Raw genomic sequence first — 24,538 nt, 5'->3', positions numbered from 1 at the left:
TCGATCGGTAAAGGCAGGAGTACTACGTAACCTTAACGCAAAAGCGGAAAACTACAGTGTACAACGCAGTTCTGTTGTGTAAATAAATCTAACCATAAAGCAGGAATAAGATCCATTGAATTTGGTCATCACGTGGAATGGCGAGGAAGGCAATATCCGGTGATATCAAGAGGACTAATAATTATACAATTGTTCTAATAAAATAATTGTTCACGTTGCTTCCGCGGATGAATACATGAATTTACGTAAACAGGAAAATGGTCGCTATACATATTTCGATTAAACGTTTACAATTCTCGATTGTTTTGCAAAAAATATATAATTTTTTAATCTTGATGCGAAACTGCATGTATACGATCGTAAGTGAGAGTGTGAAAAATTTCTGGAACAGTTTCACAAAATTGTCATATTCTGCGAAATAAATTTAAACAGTTTCATTTTTATACTTCCTATCGAAGTCTGACACATACATACCTATTAATTTTTTTTCGAAAAAATTGATACAATTGTTTAATTTATCAACGTGTTTTAATATTTCAAGCTTTTTATGAACTCGAAACGTTTGTAAAATGATAAAAAAAAAAGGTTTTCAAAAAGTCAAACGTGTGAAGCAACGAAATTGAAAAACATTTATGACTCGTAATAAGCCTTGAGTGTCATTAATTGCTAATTTTCAAAAGCTGAGGAATTTTCCACAGGATGCCAAAATCAAGTGTCATATGCTTTTAGTAAACATTGTGTACCTATTTGTTGCTGAGTACCTATGTAACTCATTGTCAGATAGAATTGACGTCAGATGAAGTATTGATCGAAACGGTAGCCAATAATAAGCAACAGGAGTTACCAAACATGTAATTATTGTTTGGAATATACGTATAAATCGATCATTCTTCCATCCTTAGCGTTGTTCATTAATTGATATGTTTATTTGAAATTTCAAACTCACAGTTAAAATAACTAATTGTTTTTTCTTTGCCAGGCGGTGACTTAATTAATTTACATCGCAACTTCAAAGCGAGACGCTTTTAACCAATTATAATTAATATATACAATATTAAAATTAATATTCGTGTACCTAATTGAGATACTAATAAATAAATACACAGTTTCCATTTATTCCAGATTTCAAAGACAGAATAAACTTCGTTGCAAGATAATGGGCAGAATTCGAATATCTGTAATCATCGTTTTCTTAGTTTCGAGTTTTTTAAGTGGTTATATACAGTCAGGAGACCCAAGAAAATCGATTTTTCAAGAATTTTTCTTAAGAAGATCTTTTAATTTTTGAAGTAAAAATTTGTACACATATGGTAACTTTTAACTGCAAGAAAAAAAATATCGTTTTTTCACAGAAATTTCGACGTCAAATTATTTATAAAATGGAACATATTTATCGGTGAGAAAAAACCTTCGAATAATTACTGAAAAACATACGTGAAAAGCTTATGTTAAAATTTGAGACTGATCGGTTAAGCCGTTTTCGAAAAATCTTTCTCACTGACTTTAAAAATACAGTTTTGAGAAAAAGGCATTTAAAGTTTCAAAAGCACTCTACATGTAATAAAAAAATTTCTTTTCAACTTATGTCGAGTTGTCAATATTTTCCGGATTGACAAAGGATTTTGAAAAAAATAAATAAAAAAATCGATTTTTTGAAAATTTTAAATCTACATAACCCCTCAAATTTAAGTTGCCCCTTTAAACAGAAATGAATTTCTTGTTGGAACGTAAAAGGGTTTCGTCCGATCCTGCAGTCATTTGCATGCTCGAATATTTTTGTTCAATAATGTATTATTTTCACGGAACAAATTTCAATCGCTGTTGAATTTCGTCTGAACAATAAATCAGCGCAAGTCTTAGAAGACCCGAACCCTCGTTTATACATCTTTGATTGATTTCGTTACAGTCTAAAGTAGTGGGTTTATCTTTTTCCTTTCTTCTGAAATGAATAAGACGTGACTGAAACTGTTTGTACAACGATCAAAGTTGACTGATATTACTTTTACTTATTGACTCGTATCCCTTAACTTTGATTATAACTCGAATTCCACGTTTTTAAGCTACTTTTTTGAATTTTTTTTTACGCGAACGTAATTTATCATCTACAAAAATCGATTTCCTGGCCAGGTGTGATGAAAGTAACGCAGAAGGAGGTAAAAAAATAACATTCAGAATACAAGATTCGAGATATGCAAGGCAATTTGCAAGTATGCATTAAAATTTAAAAAAATAAGACCTTTGTAAAAAAAATTAGCGATCAATAGCATATAAAAAATTCGGCTCTTCATCTCTGAATAATTAGACTTTGATAATAACTATTGTACTTTTCTTATAAATAATCACTAAACCAATGTGAAGTTATACATTAAATTTTGTGAGGTGTCGTCGAGAATGAAATAACATTGATATGTGCTTTCAACGAACGTGTCGCCATTATTAATATCGACAGATCGTCGCTACTGGGAACCAAACTTTAAGTTGAGAGAAAGATTCAAGAAAGACTACATCAAAATAAATAAATAAATAAATAACGGAGAGATAATTTTAATGACAGTCAGACCGTTTACATCTACAATTTTTGACGCTGTACAGTATTATTATTATTATTATTAGTACTATCATCAATTGTATCTCAGTAATACTGTAATAACTTTTTTTTAGCAATAATTTCACGAATACGTACTGAAATCTCGGATAAAACGAAGATATTTCGAATTTTTTAATGTTTAATTGGATATATCTCTTGAATCACTAGCTCTACGATTTTGGCTTGCAGAATCTTTTTTGTAGAAAATTAAATTTTCTACAAAAAAGACGTGTACAATTTTGCTGTCAAGTTAGTGGTTTACGAAAAAAATGAAAAACACCATGAAATTAGAGAAAAAATTGGCTATAAGATTTTTTATTGGCGAGTCGGTTCATAAAACACAGATTGGCTTTAGGTGCTTCTAAAGATCAAAAATTCCTCTGTAATTTTCACCTATTGCCAATTGAATATCGTGAAATGCCGCGTTGCTATAGATAATTGAAAAAGAAAAATTGAAATTTACTAAATCGTTAAATTTAAAATTCATTCAGCTAGTACTTAGAATTAAAATTGAGAGCTCAGCCTTGGTAAGAATTCTTTTCTAGATTTTCAGAGTGATATTCCGTGAATGGAGCGAAAAAAAAATAGACCCCTCAAACGATCTTTTTGGGCGATATTTTGTGGATAGAATTGGCGAATAATCGAATGTAATAGCTATTGCTTCGAGTTGAAAAAATACAATAAACAATGAAAACCTTGAGAGATTTATATTTCGATTTATTTTTACCATCTCATACTGAGAAAATAAAAATATAAAATATACATTACAGCGCAGCCAGTAACTACGCGGCGAGATGCAACGGCGCAAGTTTCCTAAGTAATATCGTAATTTCGCTGGCAATTTAGCCTCATCTTTAATGACTCTTGTTTCTGAGCACCGGCAGTGGAACCGAGGTGAAAAAAGCCGCAAAGACCTGTAAGACAGATAACGCGAGGTAGGTACGCTGGTGTAAATCGCCAGCAGACTCATCTTCGTCGTTATATCATCATCGTCGGATCATCCTGCAAACTCGTCTACAAGATCATCCCTGAGACTTGATCATGCCTTGACGATTTTCTATAGCCGCGTGATTTCAACGTTTAATAGTGTCCGCTTAAAGGGTGTCAAGTTTAGAATAAACCATATTAAAAACTCACCGAATCAAAAAATTTTATACCCTAATATTTTTGGTTGGAACCATTGATGGTGAGCAGTTTTTCATAAGTTTATTTCACCGAATCGTTACCACACAGAGATTGAATTTTAATTCATGATAAGTGGATGTATTGATTTATGTTTTTTTCTGATTTGATTGATTCGACGATTAATCATTTTTTTGAAATTAATCAAATTTCCCGCGATCAAGGCGTTGGTTCTTTCAACAACTTTTTTTTCCACTATCAACAAGTGAAGATCGTCTAAGGACTATTCAAATAATTTGGGCTCCTCTTATTTCCAAAATTTTCCATTTATTCGAGTAAAGTTTACTCAAATAGAGATATAAATATACCGGGATCGAAAAATATCACTCGAATTGGGTTAATAATTTGGGAGATTCGTAGAGCCTTAATTATTCCGGTACTATTTACAGACGATTTGTACTTTTTATTAACAAAACAAAATACTGAACCCAATAAGCAATGACCCGATCCTAGGAAATTGAATTAGATCCAAACGCGAGTTCGAACTGTTTTCGAACTAAACGATTTTTTTTCATTAGACGAGACGTAAAAAAAAAATACTAATGAAACATCACTCAGTTGATTGCTGAAAAATTTATTCACCGATGAAATGAACTCCAAAAATTGACGACACAATTTAGGTATTTCAAAAAATAGCGGGATATTGTGATATTCGAAAATTTGCTAACGATTCGGCTTAATTTTCTGTTGAAAGGGTAATATAGTCGGGTCTGTATAGAAAATTTGCCTCCGCGGCTTTTTTGACTTGCACTTGGGGGATCGATTTGACATCTCATAAAAGTAATTCAGCTAAATTCTTAGCCCATTGTCTCAAACGGTTTTCGAGATTCTCGAAAAAAAAACCTTTTTTTGGATTTTATTTATTTTTTTCAATAGTAAAATTCAAAATTAATGAATGGTGATTTTTCCCTATTCTTAGGAGTAAACGGGATAAAGAAACACATTTATTATGAATGTCATTTGCAAAGGCGATTTTTAAGAACAGAAATAAAACTGTAATAATCTTCTTCACCGTGATATTTAAATGTGTCCGCCGCCAAACTTTGTCAAAAAATGTCTTCTATACCCCTTTACACTCAGGAATTTTTTTTATTTTTTTTGAAGTGGTGGAACGTTATGAAAAAAACAGACTCATTTTTTTCAAAATCTTGCATTAATCCTTTCAAACATACAATTTTTAAATGAGATCGTATGATCGTGAAAATTCTCACACATGGGTTTTTGGGGTAACTGATTACGAATCCGCTATCAGATTTGCGAAATTCAAGATGGCGGATTCGAGATATGTCATTTTCAGCAAAATCCCACAATTTCCTAAATTTTTCGCCGCCAAATTGAATCCGCCGTCATGAATTTTGAAAATCTGAGTTAGGATTCGTAATCAGTGACCCCAAAAACCCGTGTGTGAGAATTTTCACGATCATATGATCTTTTAAAAAATGTATATTTCAAAGGATTAATGCAAGATTTTGAAAAAAAAAATAGTCTTTATTTTTTTCATAACGTTCTACCACATCAAAAAAAATGAAATAATTCCCGAGTGTAAAGGGGGGGAAAAGAAGACATTTTCTGACAAAGTTTGGCGGTGGACACTTTTAAATAACACGGTAACAAAAATTATTATAGTTTCATTTCTGTTCTTAAAAATCAGCTTTCCACACGACATTCATAATGAAATTGTTTTTTTCATCTCGTTTACTCCTAAGAATAGGAAAAAAATCACCATTCATTAATTTTGAATTTTACTACTGAACAAAAAAAATCGAAAAGAAGGTTTTTTTTCGAAAATCTCGAAAACCGTTTGAGATAATGAGCTAAAAATTTAGCTGAATTATTTTTATTTGATGTCAAATGAAACTACATTGACGGACCTTTAAAACCTCCTCTTTACGATTCCGACATTGAACTAGCTCATCGGATGAATATTTTCAAAATAACGCTGCCACGGTTGACAACATTATTATCCAAAGTATTTCCATGGTCCATGATAAACGGGACACCCCGTAAACGCGAAGATTATAATGGAATGCGTTATCGGCAAAGCTGGTACGGGATTCACGAAGATGAAGATGAAGATGAAGATCGGACACCGAGATCGAGAGGATCGGGAGGGGCAAGACGACCTTGTAGGTTGTAATTAAACCTCATGAATCAACCGATTATTTATCACTTCACTCGCCGGCTGAGGTAATTTTCACGCGAAGAATCTCTATGCGAATAATAAATTCTACTTTTTTCCCGTCATTTTTTTTTCTTGTTTTTCAAATTTGTTTTTGTTTCGTGTTTTTTTCCCTTTATTTATTTATTTATTTATTTTTTTTACCTGTTCTATCCTTACACACGTCAAACCGGACTTTCTACAATCGAGTTGCCGAAGTATCGTGAATCCAGACGTTTGTGCACGAACTGTGAGATTTGCAAAAATGATTATATGTATATAGACGAGAGATTTCACCCAACTGACCCTGTGATTATTCTTCTCAGGCCATAAGTGACGCGCATATTATTTTCACATTTAAAAATTTGTTTACCTTGTACAAACATTATAATGTATATGTATACATGTTCGATGTATAAAATACAATATACACGAAATATAATTGTTTCCCACCATATTTGTATATTCGTATTGTTTCTTGAATAAAATATGTGTATTGTATCTAGTAACTCCAGCTATCATCGAAAACTTTTAATGATTATAATTGTAAAACTTCATTTCATTACTAGTTACTCATTTATTAATTATTAATTATAATTACTAACATCCATATATGACTGGAACAAATTTTTTTTTCTTATTTTTTTCTTCATTTTTTTCTACCATACCGCATCCACATGCACAATTATTCACGGTTAAGAAAGTAGTTGTTAGGTAATAATAACGTTAACGATTTATCATAAATCAATATTTAAAACAGGTTAATCACAAGTATAATATTGTCATCTGTAATAGATTTTTTTTCGCAGTAAAATAGCTGCGATAGACTAAAACCGGACAAATGATAAGCTGTTTTTTCCGATAGACATAATAGTCCATTGATGAAAACAAAAACAATAATGATAATCATGACAATGATAATAATAATAATGATGATGACGATGATGATAAAAAAAAAGAAAGAACAACCATCAGGATTCAAATAAATGAACTAAAATCGAACGAATTGAATTTCATTATTAAAAAGAAAATAACAATCTTTTGTTTGAAAAATGTAATCTGCAAATTGGTGGTAAGAAATGCTATAAAATATGTAGAATTCTTTTTTAGTATCTTGCTATGAGACGTCGTTGCCTTCGTTTTGGGACACATTTTGTTACCGCACGAACATCGTCTATCCGAGATAAATTTCGAACGACTGATGCCAGGTGCCGGTAAAGTTTGTTCCTTCTTGTGCTGCGATCTGTGAGCCGCAGGGGAAACCCGTTCCTCTCTTCACTTGTCTGCTATGCCAACGCGAGCGTAGCACGCAACTGTGTTTATTCACTTCGCCGTTCCCTGATTCCTTCATTTCCCACGCGATACTTATCGTTACACGTTATTTTTTCCAAATTTTTTTTTTACCTTTGGATCGATGGATTGATCTTGATGATACCTTTGCAGGCAATTAAACGTACGAGCTATTCTATTGAATCAATTTTTTCATATGATAATTGAATAAATGATTGACAGACTAGAGCAATTATCTCTTTGAGTTTTTTCTTCAAACTGTGTTGTGTTCTTCGTAATCCGTTTTTTTTCGAATATCAGTTGATTAACGTTATTCGTCATTCAAAATTACAGCCTCTACTAGCCAATGATATTAATTATATTCATATCAAAGGGGAAGAGCGATGCCAAATCCTCAGTTTCAACAATATCGGTAAAGAAGGACCAAGACAATATCCATCATTGATTTATCCCAGTTCTGAGCAAAGAGAATAAGATTTTTTAAGATATCCGTTTTTTCTCAGGATTTACACGGGTCGCAATACCTTTTCATTTCATTTCGGTATAATCGTTGAAATTCTAGAATTATATGGTGCAAGCATGTACACATAACCACAGATATATCATATTCGTACAGGATTTATACATACTTTTACGTTATCAATGAGACAGCAGATTTCCTTTAACTATGTTATGCATATGTTATACACGATGGACTTTTACTCTCTTATTTTACCTTGGAACGGACTAGTCGGCGATGCTGTTGTCGTGAAATCTGGAGAGAATCTTCTCCGTTTACTACTTTAACATTTACCGGGTGTCTCAATAATTTTAGCGCCTGGATTATCAATCTTGAAGTCACCTTTTAACCGTTTATGAAAAAAAATTACATTATACAGCGTTAGCTACACTGAATAAGATTTCATTTATCATTGTGACTAAAAATCCGGTGCAATGAAACAGTTTGAATATTTTTGGTATTACAAGAAAATTTAGTACGAGAAACTATTTAGTTATACTCGTTATCGCAACATTGAATTAGTTCGTCCAGTTTACTAAACATTATTCTAGTTGAATAAGGTCTTGACATAAATTCATTGCTGAATCGAGATCAAATTACCGTAATAGTTACAAGTAAATAAAGTACGTTTCACCGTAAATAAAAAAATTTATAAAGCATACCAGATTTTCTGGTTGTAGCTAAAAAAACTCATTCCTATTTTCCAAATTTGGTAGAAGAAAAAACGAAGAAAACAGCTGAAGACTGTACAGTTTGACCACCACTAGGAATTTGTCTGGGCATGTAGATTGAAAGAAGCTCGTTTACTTGTTGCAACGACGGGAATTATCTTCGTCATTACGCATGTAGCCAAGTGATGTAAATACTGTTTCTCGTGTAAGTGAGAAATCCTCTCGAGTGTTTCCGAAGAAGAAGAGGATTGAAAAAAGTACAGTAAATAAGATCCCTTCACTCATAGCCGTACATAGCAAGTGTAGCATATAGTCCAGGTATGAAGGAGTAATTTGCACCTCGAGTAACGAGCAATCGCATCATCAAACTGAACGAGGTTTTTAAACTCAATGAGTCACCCGGTATACGATAGATGATGCATTCGTGCCTGTACAACTAGTCGACGTAATATTATGCAAAAGAATGTCAGCGGCCTGGTTTTCCATATACTGCTGTTGGTGACTAGTGTTAAATTCAATTGACAACCTTTTAACCACTCTGTTTATCTTTTCACTTCCATATTTCGTCACATTTACCGGTGCCGCTTCACCAATGCGGTATTAAGCACCAAAAGAAACTCTGAGGCACTTTTTATACTATAGGTATACTTTTTTTCTCACAGAATTAAGAAGGCGATCTTCTATTCATATCTCATTCATCTGTAGTCTTACTGGGGAAAACATAAGTATCGACATCTTCTATAGAGGAAAAATTGAAGATCCAAGGTGTCTACTAAAGTCAAGACCCCAAATTCCCTCAGAAGACCAGGTTTTCCCGGGCAATTTTTCAATTTTCACCGATGTATCGGAGAGATGATTTTCCATTCGTTTGAAAGATTTGTTTTTTTCTTTTGGATCTATGCGTTGGACCAAAGGTCTCAAACTTCGACCTTTAAAAAAGACACCACCTATCTGTAAGCTTCCTATCTATAAGTTGATGGTCATTTTCAGTATATACAAAAAATTCATATTCGTCAAAAAATTCACTGACTTGCTAAAAAATTCTCGGAAACCAAGAGAGATGAAAATCATTGAGAATTCAAGGAGTTCCAGGTTTTTTCTGGTAGTAGACACCCTGACTGTATGAACATCATCGAAAATTGATTATCCCATTTGCATAGTCGATTCAGCAGCTGCTAGTCGACTATGCGATCAAATTTGAAACAATGATTCCTATCAGAATTCACAATAATACTTTGAATATATTTGAGGTCCTTATGAAGCAGGCAACTGAAGTAAAATCCAAGACCTCAAATTCTCTTTGCAATCACATCCTTATCTTCACAAAACTCACTTGTTCAAGTACGACAGGTTCGATCCATGGACAACTTCCACTAACCTCCGCGTAACTTCACACTAAAACATGGCAGACTTCTCAAAAATCAGTGTACATCCCGGACAGAAATCTAATTTTCTACAGATTTGGGATCTCCGAATGATCTTTCAGCACTTACGTATCGCTGGGAAAAGAAATATAGTGCATGCTTGTGGTTGTGCAGGACCTCAATCTTGACTTGTGTATTGACTTACTCAACATATTACAATTTTGATCATTTCTAAGCTTCCGATGGCATTCTTGATGCTTTGTCAACCTGACCTTACCCTTTTTAGTGACACCTTTTTCAACTAAATATTTTGGCCTGAATTTTGTCACTCGTGGGTTTTTGGGGTCGCTGATCCCGAATCTGAGGTCAGAATTTAATAATTTCTAAATCCAAGATGCCGGATCCAATATGGCAGATGTAAAATCGAAAAAACTATGAAAATTCCATGATTCTGGCCGGAACTTGTTACTCGGAGGTTTTTGAAGTTATACGAAGTAACAAAGACCTTTGGAAATTTTTGAGGTGGGACGCTGAGCATCCCATGCACTGTGACTGAAAGGGTTAACCAAAGGTTCAGGTTAGTTTTTGTCATATTTTTCTTTCAGTATTCACCTTCGAATGTACAATTCCAGGAAATTTAGGACATGACTGCATATCGTTCGCCGCCACAATAATTGATGTTCTAGAGGTTTTCGCGCAATCGTGTTGCTTTATAACAAATATAACATGCGAGTGTGAAAGATCGGCTGGACCAGCGACGTGACACGGAGCGCATGTTAATGTTCCCGATGCCGGTGTGTCTCGGAAAGTGAACATGATGTGGCGATCAGGTACGTACTAGAATGCTACGGCCGCCTCGTGGCGTTCTGGGATCTAATTATAATTCTATGAATCCACTTGGCGCTTCGGCCGCACGGTTTGCGCCTTGGAAGCCTCTGCCTCGTGGGTATCGGCCATCTGAAGCGAGGTGCATGTTGTCGAGACTTTTTCGCTTCGCGACTTCCGCCAGAGATGTTTGACTCTCCCAAAATAATAGATACCTACTTGGATGAATCGTGTGCATCTCCTGGTTTACTGAGCACCGATTGACTTAAAAATCGGCACCAAAAATCGATCTAAGAAATGGTTAAAAATTAAACTATTAATTGTTTTCAGCAGAAATGTTTTTATACACTTATATACGTTACGTTAAATTTGTTCAATGAATCAATCAATGAATAGAACACAATATGTATACAATCCTTTCCTTAATATTTTGCATCATGCATCATTTGCCAAAATTACTTTTTCAGCGTGAAAAATTGTCGTATTTATAGTTTACACAAAATCAGAATTGCACAAGCACGAGTCTTTCTTAATTTGTTAGAATCGACTCGTAGGTTCTAAGACTTGGGCCCGATGTTGACTCGCACCATTCAAAGGATGAGTTCAATTAGCCGCAAGTTAGAATCAGGACTTCAAAAAAATTAATGAATGATCATTTACTAGTTTGAATCTCACTCGAAGCTCCATTCGTTTCTATTCGTATATGAGATTGTGATTAATTGATATGAGATTCGAACTTTGCCTTTTGCTTTATTTCTTCAAATGAGAACGACTCAATGCTTTTTGGGTCATCGGAATCTAATGTTTTTGGGCTTATTTTATTGAACCTAGAGATCTTGACTGGTGGCCTAAAAAATTTTTGTAAATAGTTATCTCCAGAGTGGGGAAAAATATATTTAACACAGTAGATGTTCGTTAATAATTACATTCGTGTTTCGTAATTATACAATAATATATGGTCTCTCGAATGTTTTGCGAAGAATTTGAAGGTTTCGCTGATCATGGAATGATATGAGTTCGAAAATGTTAAAATCAGATGAAATGATATTTCAGAATTTTGAACTTTGTAATTGCGAAGCCTTTTACTAAAATTGTTGATATAGTTACTTGGATCAAACGAATTTTCTGAGCATGATTTTTGTCACATAATAGAAATGTTATTTCATTCTCGTTCACTATCATTGGCACAAATTACATTTCCGAAGTATTTTCAAACAGTTTTTCCTCATTCCCCAACTTTTGATTCGGACTATGGACCCCATTCGTGATTAATCTGAACCAACATAAAACAGTCCTGAATGAGTTGAGATGCTGTGTAAGTAAATTCACCGCACGCGGAACACAAGTAGGGAAAATAGATCACGTCTGGTTCTTATGATAGCTTTTGGCATATGAAAATTTCGGTTGAAATTGTCAGCATTTTCCCGCAGCAAAGTAGCACAAATTTTCCAAGAGAGCAACGCGAAGACGTGTGTAAATCCTCAACTTCGTTTGAAAGAAACATGTATTGTGTCAAAATGAGCCGGAGTAAGAATATGGAAGCATGCCAATTCTGAATTCAACGGTCCAAATCCAAATATTCAAGGTGTGAAGAACGGTTAGAAGAAGAGTAAAGAGTTCGGTTCACGTAATAGAAAAAAATTTTCAAAAAATAAGTCAGGCCTAGTATAATGAGAAAAAGGGACATCAGAGTAGTAAATCAAGTGATCGTTACACGAAGTAGTTAAGAATTGTAGAAAAATTAATTCGTTCCAGTGACCGTTTGTTATAAGATTAGTGTAGAAAAATTGTGCGCCAATTGCTGAGATTTTGGTTGCTTCATTAAACTCCAACTCGAGAGACAAAATCGTGTTGTGGTAGCTGGTTGGAGTCTTTCAAAAAAAAAAAAAAATGCCGGAGTCTGAAACTGACCGATGCACTTTTGCGTGGAATTCTCCTGTTCGTCACTTCGCGGTAATTTATGAATTTCGAGGAAGGCTCCTGCATACGGTGATATAAATGTCTCACTGAATTCCGTCCACGTTTTGTCGGTAGTAAACAGACCAGAACCCGAAGACAGGATGAGAATGGACGCGCGGCGTCGCGACGAGCGTTTAAATTTAATCTTACAGTGCAGCGTGTAGAGTGTAACTGTGGTGTACGGAACGAGGGGAACAGGACAGCGCTAGCTGATGCTTAAGTCGAACAGTGGATAATTTTCCTAGCGCTAAAAGCGCGGCCTAGCAACCGGCGCTCGCCACGCTACCAAGTCTAGTTCATCCCGGCCTAATCCAAGCCAAGTTAACCTAGGCTGACCCAACCGAAACTCATCGCCGTAGATCGCGTGGGCTACCAGAGATGCCGACATGGACAAGAGTTACTTATGATCTAGTTGACTGCATGGTTAGTGGTCGAGTGCGTGTGGTGTGAATATGAGTACATTGGGACTGTCACTTTGCAAGGCGTCATCTGGTGGGGAGAAATCGAACTAATGCAACCAGACTGATTGTGAGAGCTAACCGTTGGTCGTGTTTTTTCGCGTGTGGCTGGTAGAACGGGTATATTATTGATTGGGTTTCATTGGTTTATGTGACATGAGTAATTCGAAACCTCAAAAAGTACGATTTGCCTGTATTAAAATTAAAAACTTGGGTCATCCGGTGATAAATTAGCGCTGAAAACCAGGCTCTGAAGTCATGAGGTCATTTTCTAATACTTGGTAGCTTCTTTTTTAGAAGAAAGTTTCTCTCTCGCGGTGGACTGGACTAGTGGATTCGATATCAATGTTGCCAAAATACCCTAGATCGGTGGTCATTAATTGGTATGGCGACCCATAGAATATTTTTTGACATCACAGGCATGAAAAAGTCGACAAATACGACACGAGGAGATTGAGGTTATGGCGACCTGCCGGTTCGACGGAGTGATAGCAGTACTGCGCGGATGCGCACGTGATAGTCCAGTCAAAATAGGTCTGAATTCAAAATATTAGGCTCGTGGCTGCATTTTGGTTGATAGAGGTTTTCAACTCCAGGAACTCAGATCTAAAGTCATTTTTGAGCTGCATAGCCGGGGTTTCGAGAAAACAGCCTAATTTGACGTCTTTTGCATTTTCCTCAAAAACCGCTGTCGATAGATGAAGAATGACTTGATCGTCCTGTAGAGCGCAAAATTCTGTATCGTATCATGTCCTTATATGTCGGAATCGGAGTCAGATTAACAAATTAAGAAAAAAGAAATTCTACTTATCGACAGGGAAGTTTTGTGAAATAATTTCTTTTTTCTTAATTTGTTATTGGACTCAGTTTCCGAATATCTGAGGACATAATTCGATGTAGAATTTTACGCTCTACACGATGATCAAGTCATTTTTCACCTATCGACAGCAGTTTCCGAGTAAACTTCAGAAAACGTCAAATTTGGCTGTTTTCTCGAAACCCTGGCAATGCAACTCAAAAATGACCTTAGATTTGAGTTCCTGAGAGTCGAAAACCCCTACAAACCGAAATGCAGCCCCGAGCCGAATATTTTGAATTCAGACCTATTTTGACTGGACTTTGAGTACTTACACGTTACTTTGGATGCGTAGTTCGACCGCGCTTTAAGGTTGCGGTTTAAAGACTTTATACCGTAACGTACTTAGAACTTAGCGGTATAAAGCATCGGTTCACGGAAAGAAAATAGCCGCCAATAAGGTTTTCGTGCCTGCGCCGGAAGATAATCAAATATGACAAGGAAATGTATATTCAGTCAGTTCAGATAGTAAACAAAATGAGTTGGAGAACGTTGATCATAAAATTTTTGTAACTATTTTTAGTCCATGGTGAAAAATTTGCTGACGAAAATTCCATAGACGAGGAACGTTTCGAAGGAGTTTTAGAAAAATTTCCGTAACTTTTGAAGCGCTTGAATTATTAAGCTCGAATTCGGCTCAAATTATGATTTCTGCGTTCTCTTTAGAAAAAATGATTAAAATGTCGCAAATGTTTTTACAGAGATGCGAACCTTGTTCCACCAAAGTTCATGCAAACCTTCCCTAATATACATGAAAAAATATTAATATCGAGCCGTGAAATCTACTCTATAATGATTGCAATGTCTCATCTAGAGTTTCAGAGTCTTATTTCGAAGGAGAGAAAAAGATAAAGAAGATGAAGATCATTGTACATGATGGGTATAGTCAACGAAACTCATTATAGCCTTATAGAGAAATAGAATAGTAGAATCAGAATACCTATAATAATAATTCGATGAATGTTATGAAAATTAGGAAAAGTTGAGATTTAGAAGGAATTTCAATTGATTGTTTCTAAAGCATCACGATGTTATCGAATTCAAAAAGATCATGCCTGAACATTACTGAGAATCGTCGTTAATAGAATCACAACCACTTCTACTCAAAAATTTTTATAATCCAAATTTTTTCCACACTTGAGATATCCGCATTTGAATCTTTCTATTTCTTAGGCACATATATTTCTATGGTGTAAAAGTTTTGCTATTCACAAAGGTGAATAAAACGTTGCCTTAGGTAGAAAAACTGTCCACATTATTACCATCTACATTGATCCAAATTCAAAATGCTGCATTAATTTCGAACGATTACACGGCGTTCGAAATTTGAACATTGTACGTGGAAATCCAAAATGGAAAGAGGTCATCATTTCTTTTTACACAAATTTCAGCGTCCATACTCTGAAATGCGGGAATTCCATTTTGACATGAAATAAATTCACAGGTTTGTAAACATAAACTAACGCATACAAAGAAGACGTCAATCCAATGAGAAAAGGTAGAAGATAACTTCGCACTAATACCCTGCAAAAGAGAGAAAAAAATGTCCATAAACGTGACCGGATGTTGTATCCACTTCTTTACTTTTCAAGCGTTCAGACCTGCCAGTTACTTGAGCACTCCTTACGCCGAGGGTCAAGGCTATTCCATGAGTATAAGGTCCATAGATAAACGTGCCTATGAAAACAGGCCGTTTTTAAGGCTGGTCCAAAGTGCCGATACTTACTATATTCACGTCTAACCACAAGTGAAGAGGCTTGTATTATTCATTGTCAGCTGAGAATTTGATTTCCGGCTAAAGGAACTTGGTACTCTCCAACAAGCACACTTTAAACGCGTTTGGACTTTGTCAGATGTAGCCAAACGATGACATTGATTAAGATCTCTCGGATGACCAGGCGTTAATCACTACCCTTTTCACCGTCCTTATTACGCTATAGCATCAGTTTCCTTGAACAACTTGGTTTCATTATTCACAAGGAGACTCGCTACTCTGTTGGGAAATTTCGATTACCTACCTACCTACATACAATTTGGCCTCCTCGAAGTTCACTTGTTTATTTGGGACTAATGCCTGGATACACACGCAAATAAATTCCGCGACTAAATATTGAGTATGTTTTACTCACTTTTTGGTGACAACATCGGCTTGCAATCTTACCAAATAGTGGAGAAAAGAAGGTCGTTTGTATCATCACGAAACTTACCTGAAACATGAAAAAAGAAAATTGTACATAAGAATTAGACAGTGACTCTGCTTTTCTGCAATTTATTTTTTCCAAGAGGTTAGAAGAACAGAAGGGGGGGGGGGGGTGTATAAAATGAATGAGACAATCGATTTGAGTTTCATTTTGTAATCTTGATCTTGACACTTTTCTTTTTTTCCGTTCACCTCATAAACGGTAATTGTCATCTTCTGAGGTTCGCCTAGTTACAAGTTGTAATGAAGTGTAGTAAAATAATTTACAAATTAGTATTGTGTTTTGTAATCAGAGATAAGTAAAATACAAAGTACGTTTGTATTTTTTAATTAAAGTCAATTGAAATATAAATTGCATTTTTAAGTTAAGTAAATAACTTTGGTTCCCGTGGAAATCTTACAAGCAATGAATAAATTCATTCGAATCAGTTGCGATCTTCAAATGTGATTATTCGAATTAAGATTTCGCAAAATGCGATCAATTTGTACTACAATCGATCAAAATTTTTTAACAAAATCCCAATATTTCTACAAATGTAATTTGTATTTTATTTCAACGCAATTACAAAATACAAATATAATATGTAGCTTATTGTCGTCTTTATTATAAACTATATTTGTTATTATCCGTAATTTGTGATTGGTTAATCACAACTTATCCCATCACTGTTCATAAATCGTCAAAACGAGATTCACAGAGATTTTCAAGTATTCTAGAATTCAGCTTTCATGGCCGCCTGGTTAAGTAGCCCGAAATATTTCTTGTCTCCGAGGCAGAAACGGTGGAGGCTGAATCTCGAGTGCGGGACCGAGATAGCGTGTTTAAATACATGCAGGATATATTTGCCTGCATCTAAAATTGTAATTTTCAAAAAAGAAAAACTTGTTTCACAATCGGAGAACGCATCAAAGGCCACAGGAAATCGGCGACCGAGGTTAAAGCATAGAATTTAAAGTCAAATGAATTTGGTACTCGAGAATCCATTAAATGTACGCCTTTAATACTCACCAACACTCGAACAGAATAGTTATTCTATTGTAGAGCTATATGTATACCTGTATGGATGATACAATTATACAAGAAATTTTTGTTTTAGTAGGGGCAACAATAGAAATTAACAAAAATATATAGTTTACATTGTTTATTGGTATGTAAACTGTAAAAAAAAAAAATTTCTCATTTTATTTTTAGAAAAATTACTATACAAAAAAATCACGTGATCCACAACACTAAGAAAAAAAGTTGCTCTACGGTCGGCATCATATCTCCAGTAAATGTTGATCGATCTGCAAAATTCAAAAACATTCTTGTAAAATTGAGTTTTAGTTATATGGTATGTCGAGCCGGAATTTTCAATTTCAAAAAATGTAGCAATTTATGACAGTTTAAAAAAAAGTATGTGTTTTACGTCATAAATTTTACACTTTAATTATTTTTATAGAAGTATTAAATCAAAATATCAAAATTCCGGCTCGACATACTATAACAACAACTTTATTTTACAAGATTTTTTAAAAATTTTGCAAATCGATCAACATTTACATCAACATAACATTTACTGGAGACATGATGCCGACCATGGAGCAACTTTTTTTTCTTAGTGTTGTGGATCACGTGATTTGTTGTATACTAATTTTTCTAAAAATTAAGTGAAGTGGTTTTTTTTTATACAGTTTACATACCAATAAACAATGTGTACTATTTATTTTTATTAATTTCTATCGTTATCCCTATTGAAAAAAATAATTTCTTGTAGCACATTTTTCGGTCTGCTAGACGTATGTAAGGCCTTGTCATCAAAATCAAACGATTTTACTGAATAAAGTGTTTAACGTTTTTTTTAAACAATTTAGACATTTTTTCAGGCGTGTTATTAAAAACACAATTCTAAGTGCACAGACCGCAGAATACAGGTATACAATTTGCATCTCTTAAACGTTTTTGTGTATTCATCCGAAGTTGAGAAAGTTTGTTTTAAATATGTACAAAAACATTTGGAATATGAAAGAGCACGAGCAAAGTGCCAGGATTATAAAACGAAAGTAGTAAATATTTTAAATTGATGTTGAATATTATAAATTATTTATTAACCTGTTGAGAATTATAAAAGTCAAAAATTATAATGAATACTGCAAATTTAATTCATAGGATTTCAAAATGTTAAAAAACAAAAAAATTGAGAAGTCATGAAGAAAGGTTGAAACACGAAATGTTTATAATTTTAGTATATTTATATATATCAGTTTTGTATGTTCGCTTTCTAAGTTTTCACCTGGATTCCAAAATTTTTCTTTACTGATACACTTATTCTAACAATTCTGCGTTTCAACTGTTCAAAGTTTTTTTCAGAATTTCTGTAAAGAATTTGCTGGTTCTACCAAATAATGGCGATAAAATATGGCGGAGAAAATGTTTCATGAATTCAACCTAAAGTCATTTGAATATAAAAACAAGTAAATTAGCCAAAAAGATATTTTTTTGGTTACTTTGTTATAATTTTGGCGATGATAACTAAAATCGTAGAAATTACAGTATAAATATATGCCAAACTTTTTTTATAATCTATTATGAGTATATTTACATGACACATACATTGTAGTAAAAAGTAGTCTACTAATAATAACAATTCATGTTAGCATTCGAAAGTATATTCATTTGAATTAACAAAATAATTCTGCCGTAATAATTCGTGAATTGAACAAATTAAATTTTATTTTCTTTCTTTCTTTTCTAGGTACATTTATTCGAACGATTGTAAACTTCGGCTTTCCCTATTTTTACCATTCCACTTTTCGATTTTTCTGTACTTCAATTACATCGACGACTCGTTCGAAATTTCTTAGAATTATATTTTTGAGTTCTTGATAATCTGATACCGCGACGCTTCCGAAAAAATGAAATTCTAAATCGGCTGCAGTTGTAGGGGTCCTCAGAATGCTAATGACTGAAAAAAAAAATTTTTTTGCCTTTAAACCAGATGAGATTCTCTGTACCATGAACTAGGATCTTTTTGAAATATTAAAAATTAAGAAAATGTCAGCATTTTGACAAAAAAAAAATACAATTTTTTATCAAAAAAAGTGCTCGTTTTTTTCCCGGGAAATTTGCATTTTTTAAATACCAAAATATTCTGGTTCATGATACGCAGACTCTCATCTACTTTAACGTCAAAAAATTTGTTTCCAGAAACTGGCATTCTGGAACCACTACAACTGCACTCGACTTACAACTTCGTTTTTTAAGGACTCCATGGCATAGCGATTAACTCAGTATTTTTTCATGAAAATTTTTGTATCAACTTATCAAAAGTATCTAAATATATCATCAAAATTAAAAAATATTTGTTCACGCATTTTTTTTTTCTGCAGTCCTGGAAAATCATCTCCATTCCACACTCGAGAAACTCTACCAGCCCCTTAAAAACTCATTGACCCCAACCTCTTAAGCAAAAATCGCACATGAGAACAGCGCGTGCATTTCCAAGAAATATAGTAGCATTTGCATAAGCTGAACCGCACGACGAGAGAGCTAGATCGTAGATGAGCCTGCGCTAATGATTGTAATGGTCACCATGGAGGAGATACACAGTCTACGCGCATGTTATTACAGGACATTATAAAAATCCTTTCAGGTACGAAAAATCTACTAACATGTGGAGACGTGTTTATACGATGCATGAGATGAACAAGTTATGGGGGAGACCGGCGAACTCTGCGAGTATCTTAAGGTAACTTGGGTTGGAAAAATCGATTATTATTTTCTTACTTATTTTGAAAGTAAAATATATTGAGAGTACATTGTAGAAATTTTAGACCGGAATTCGAAATATTAATCAAGTTATAATGAATATTTGAGAGCGTCTTGCTAAATTGTACAACAACTTCCGGATCTCAAAGGCGGAAAATGACACGGCAAAGGCTTCTAAAGTAGCCAGAATGAGTCGCAGGGCAGAAAAAGTTGCTGAGAATGATGCCTACGAAGAAATTGAAGACGTATTATAACGCCCCAGGCATAGACGATTAATGTAAGTACGATTTTTTAAAATCTGTTTGAAACTTTAAACGCGTTTTTCTCGAAACAACGTTTTTACGGTCGGTCCGGGTAATAAAAAATTTTCTATCCAACCAATTGGGATGAAATTTTGGATATGCTATTCTACTCATCAATAGCTCTGACAGGAACTAGGATCTTTTTTTTCGTCCCTAACTTTCCATTTTACAGCCTGATTTACACTAAAGAAGAGTCACTTTTTTTCAAAGTCCACCGTTTTGTTAATTGTCAACAAAATTGCTTAATCCTAGTTCGAACCAGAATGACAAGCTTAAAGAACAATAATCTTTTTGATTATTTTGTTTCAGATGTCCTCAAATCGTCGCGATTGTTGCGATAAAATGTAAATCATTATTGTTAGAAACATATTGATTTACAAAACTCGTTAGAGTTGAAGAAATAATTCAATTCCGAAAAAATTACCACCTCCACAGATGCATGTGCTTTACATAAATTATAAGTTTCTCGGGTCACTGATTATGAATCTAAAAACAGATTTTGTAAATTCAATATCGCGAATCCAATCCCTGCATAGAGTTTTTTGACTGCATTCAATCGAACCGAAGGTGTGATTTTAAATTTTCGTCCACCATATTGGATCCGCTATTTTGAATTTTTGAAATCTAATTTCAGATTCGTAATCAGCGACGCCAAAAATTTATGTGTGACTCAATGAGTTTACCATGGCAAATACGACTTGAATATGTATGATTACGTGAATCCACAAGAGATTGTTTCAGATTAGGGTAACAATTTTTTCTTTTTTTTTTGTTGGAAGAAAAATAGATTTTTTATCCGGAAAAGCAAATCCTGTTAGATTTGCACGCGTTACGGTATTCAATTATAAGAACAGTCTTTTTTAGAGGGAAAATTACTTCTAATATGGTATTTGACAAGTTCGAACAACATTCTCGCAAATATAAATTTAATGTATACTTATAAATAATTCTCGCTGCAACGCCTGTAGTTTTTTTTTCTCCTGTAAAAATTCTTGACGATGGAATGAAATTTTGTTGTTAAAACTAGTACTGGATATGCTTTTGCACTATCAATAGACGATAATATGTGAAGTGTTTTTTCCCTCATATGAGTCTCTTCCATTTTTTATTATTTGGTAGATAATTTTATTTGTGGTGTTTTACCCACCAAACGGCTGAATCGGCATCAAAAAAGGAAGTTTTTGATGGTTTTTTCTTCTTGACTTGATTCAAGTGGTTGATGTAGTTTGCTCGTTAGAGAATTAAACTGTAAAACCTATATTTGATAGAAAGATAAACTAATGTTTAGACCTTGTTCCAGCATGTAAAAGAATATCGTCACAATTGAACAGCCTTGTCCAAAAACGTTGATTTATAATTTGATTTGATGATTCTCATCGCCATGAAAACACTTTGACAGATCATCAAGTACGCCATTTATCAAGAAAAATATTGCAATGATCCAAGAAGTTGACCTGTGAAATCTTGCAGAATCGATTGCTCGTCTTTGAAATCCCTGTGAAAAAACACTTGAAAATCTGTACGGACGTCTTTGAGAATGAGCTGAATATATTTTTTTTTTTTTTTAAGTTACGCTATAGATTATTATGAACTGTTCCAATAGTTACATGAAAGATGTTTGGAAATGTTTAAAGATTTGATAAACTTATAGAAATAAAGCGTTAAACGTGTTTTAAACATCATGAAATGTTTTCAAATCGTTGAAAATGCTGTTAAATATTCTGAAATTGTATAAGATTCACAACTGAAAAATACAGTACTAAATAAAAAATGCTGTATCCAAAAAACCGAGATCTTTTACTATTCTTTTTTATTACGATCGTTCCTACTAAATTTCCTTGTAACTACATATTGCGATAATTTGTTATTAGTTCAAAATTAAATTGATATGAAGGCCACGTTTGGGTGAAAAAAATGTAATTAACTAAACAAACATTTGTATTTGTATTATTTTTATATAAAAATAATTACTTTGCTGTACCGTAATTATTCATCAATTGTCGGCCAAACATGTTTTTTATCGAGAAGAAGCACGTGACGAACGCTCGGGTTCTCCGATGGTATGCAACATGTTACACATCACGCTGCGTAATTCGTAAAGTAACGTTTGATATGAGGCTTTGTATGTGGGCAGGTAACACTTGCCATTCACAGGCCGATCATGGAGCAGCAGAAACGAGGTATTTATAAATGCCAATAGAAGAGAGCAGGATCAGTGACGCCACTCTGCCATCATCTGATGATGCAGTTGCAGCCGTTTCGCACCGTCATATTTGAAGATGCATGAGGTGTTTAGTACAGTCAAGACAGGTTTGAGTAAAAAATATTCGGGATATGGCTGAATTTTTGTGGAAAAGGGTTTTCGACCCTCGTGAAATCAAATTTGAAGTCATTTTTGTGCTGCATAGTCGGCGTTTTGAGAAAACAGTAAAATTTGACATTTTTGCATTTTAGTCAAAAACTGCTGTCGATAGATGAAAAATGATTTGACCATCGTGTAGAGCGGAAAATTCTACAGCGAATTATGTTCTCGTTTGTCGGAAACGGAGACGGATTAACAAATTAATAAAAAAGCAATTCTACTTATCGACGGCATCTGGTGAGTTTTGGTAAAATAATTGCTTCACGACGGTCTAGTAAGATGGCTCTACACAATGGTTAAATCATTTTTCATCTATCGGTAGTAATTTTTGAGGACAACGCAAAAAACGCTCGAAAATTACCTCAGATTCGAGTTCCTGAGGGTCAAAAACCAAATATAAACCAAAGTGCAGCCATTTGACCTATTTTGACCGGACTGTGTACAGTAGGGTGTTTCAAAAAAATCGACTATTTTTTATTTTCAAATAACATCGAAAAATCGTCAGAGTATCCCTAAACAAAGATCCTATTGAAATATGAGCCCTTAATATTACTATTTAAAAGTGGCGACTCTCATTTTCTATTCCCATGTAAATAACATGGAACAATTTTATTCTCAACTTTGGAATTTTATAACTCGTAAACGAATCACTGTACAATAATAAGCAAGATAGATTTAGGAGATAATTTTATATATAATGTAACAGATAATTTTTTACCGACATTACACGCATACATTACCGGCATGTGCGTAATGTCGGTAACAAATGTCGCCAAAATGAGATTTCGGTGTACTTCGTAATCGAAAACCAGATCAGCTGCCATTTTGTCATTTCACCATCAATTCTCATGGGACTGGGCTCAAAATATGTGTTTCATCACCGCCGAATGGCATCATACCGGATAGTTCGATCCATTCAATGCAACTGTGAAAATTTGGCCATTTCTGTAGGTGGTAACCAATCTGTAAAAATTTTTTCCAAATTTTGAAAAAGTAAAAAGTCGCTCCACATTTTGCCAAAATAAGGCATCAACTGCACAATTTTCACTCTGATCACTGGAGCGGTATTGGAGTTTTGCATCCCCGCGTTTTCGAGGTGTACAACGAGTCTTTATAAGCACCTTAAATAAGAAACGCTTGAACAGCGGATTTAACGTAAGTATGTATTTATGAATAGAACGTACTAAAATTCCTCAAGTGCCACAGAATTCTCGTGAAGAATGTTGAATTTCCTTTTCTTTCTTTCTTGGATTCTTTCCCAACCACAACGCTGCGAGAGATTTGAAAAGCTCGAATTATACTCAATTAGTCTGTGCTGCTAGAAACACGGTCGACTCGATAAGATATCGGATGTAAAGAGTATCGCACCGTCTAGCGAGTGATTCAAAGTAATTGTTCAACAAACATCGAGTGACAGCGACGATAAGAAGGTGTTATCACACTCGTTATCGCAGACGCGATCTTTCCACAACCCAGAGCACCATCATCATCATCGTTGTCGTCATAATTTGCTTAGAGAATCTGCGCGGTTGCATTACAACAGCTATGTTTAATTGTTATTTAATTCTTGCGCCACGGTAGTTTATCAATTGCGTTATTACAAAATTCACTCCCCGAGTTGCATTCAATGATCAGTTTTTATCAGCCTCGATGACATGATTGTGCCTGCGATTTCGACAAGGTTATTATTATCGAGTAAAGCGAACGATACTTTTATGCAAGCCATCAGAATCTGCAAATTACACGTTGGGGCGAATTTTTTGCTATTTTTAATGTCACGGGAGGCGCATTCTTTTTTTAATGGAAATTCGGATTTCACTCGTTTTCAGGTTCGTTATATTACGGCGAATTCGAAATCAAAATCACATCTTGTTTTTCATGGGAAAATACGTGCGAAAAAGTTTCAAAAACATTAAGCTTAACCAGAGATGTTTCGTCCTAAACCGATGTATCTGGAATGATTTTGAAAATCATTGGAAATACAGCGTTCAAATAATTGCAAGGCAGTCAAAAAATCTGCCATGTAAGCCTTTGGCCCATGAAAATAATAAGTTTTTATCTCCTGTTTATAGTAATT

General features: G+C 34.3%; 2 protein-coding genes across 3 annotated transcripts in view; one reads left to right on the top strand and one right to left on the bottom strand.

The window, feature by feature from the left end:
- The window catches only part of LOC124414286 (hepatic leukemia factor), a 212,297-nt gene that overhangs the window by 130,980 nt on the left and 56,779 nt on the right, over positions 1 to 24,538 (bottom strand). The gene's annotated exons all lie outside the window — the stretch shown is intronic.
- The window catches only part of LOC124414287 (serine/arginine repetitive matrix protein 3-like), a 30,102-nt gene continuing 9,008 nt past the window's right edge, over positions 3,445 to 24,538 (top strand). Inside the window, 2 exon segments of the mRNA XM_046895329.1 lie at positions 3,445 to 3,481; positions 3,484 to 3,526. Of these exon segments, the coding sequence (XP_046751285.1) occupies positions 3,445 to 3,481; positions 3,484 to 3,526 (80 nt within the window).

The sequence above is a fragment of the Diprion similis genome, chromosome 13 (genome assembly GCF_021155765.1).
Source record: "Diprion similis isolate iyDipSimi1 chromosome 13, iyDipSimi1.1, whole genome shotgun sequence".
NCBI classification, from domain to species: Eukaryota; Metazoa; Arthropoda; class Insecta; order Hymenoptera; family Diprionidae; genus Diprion; species Diprion similis.
This window is presented reverse-complemented; position numbering and strand designations above follow the sequence as displayed.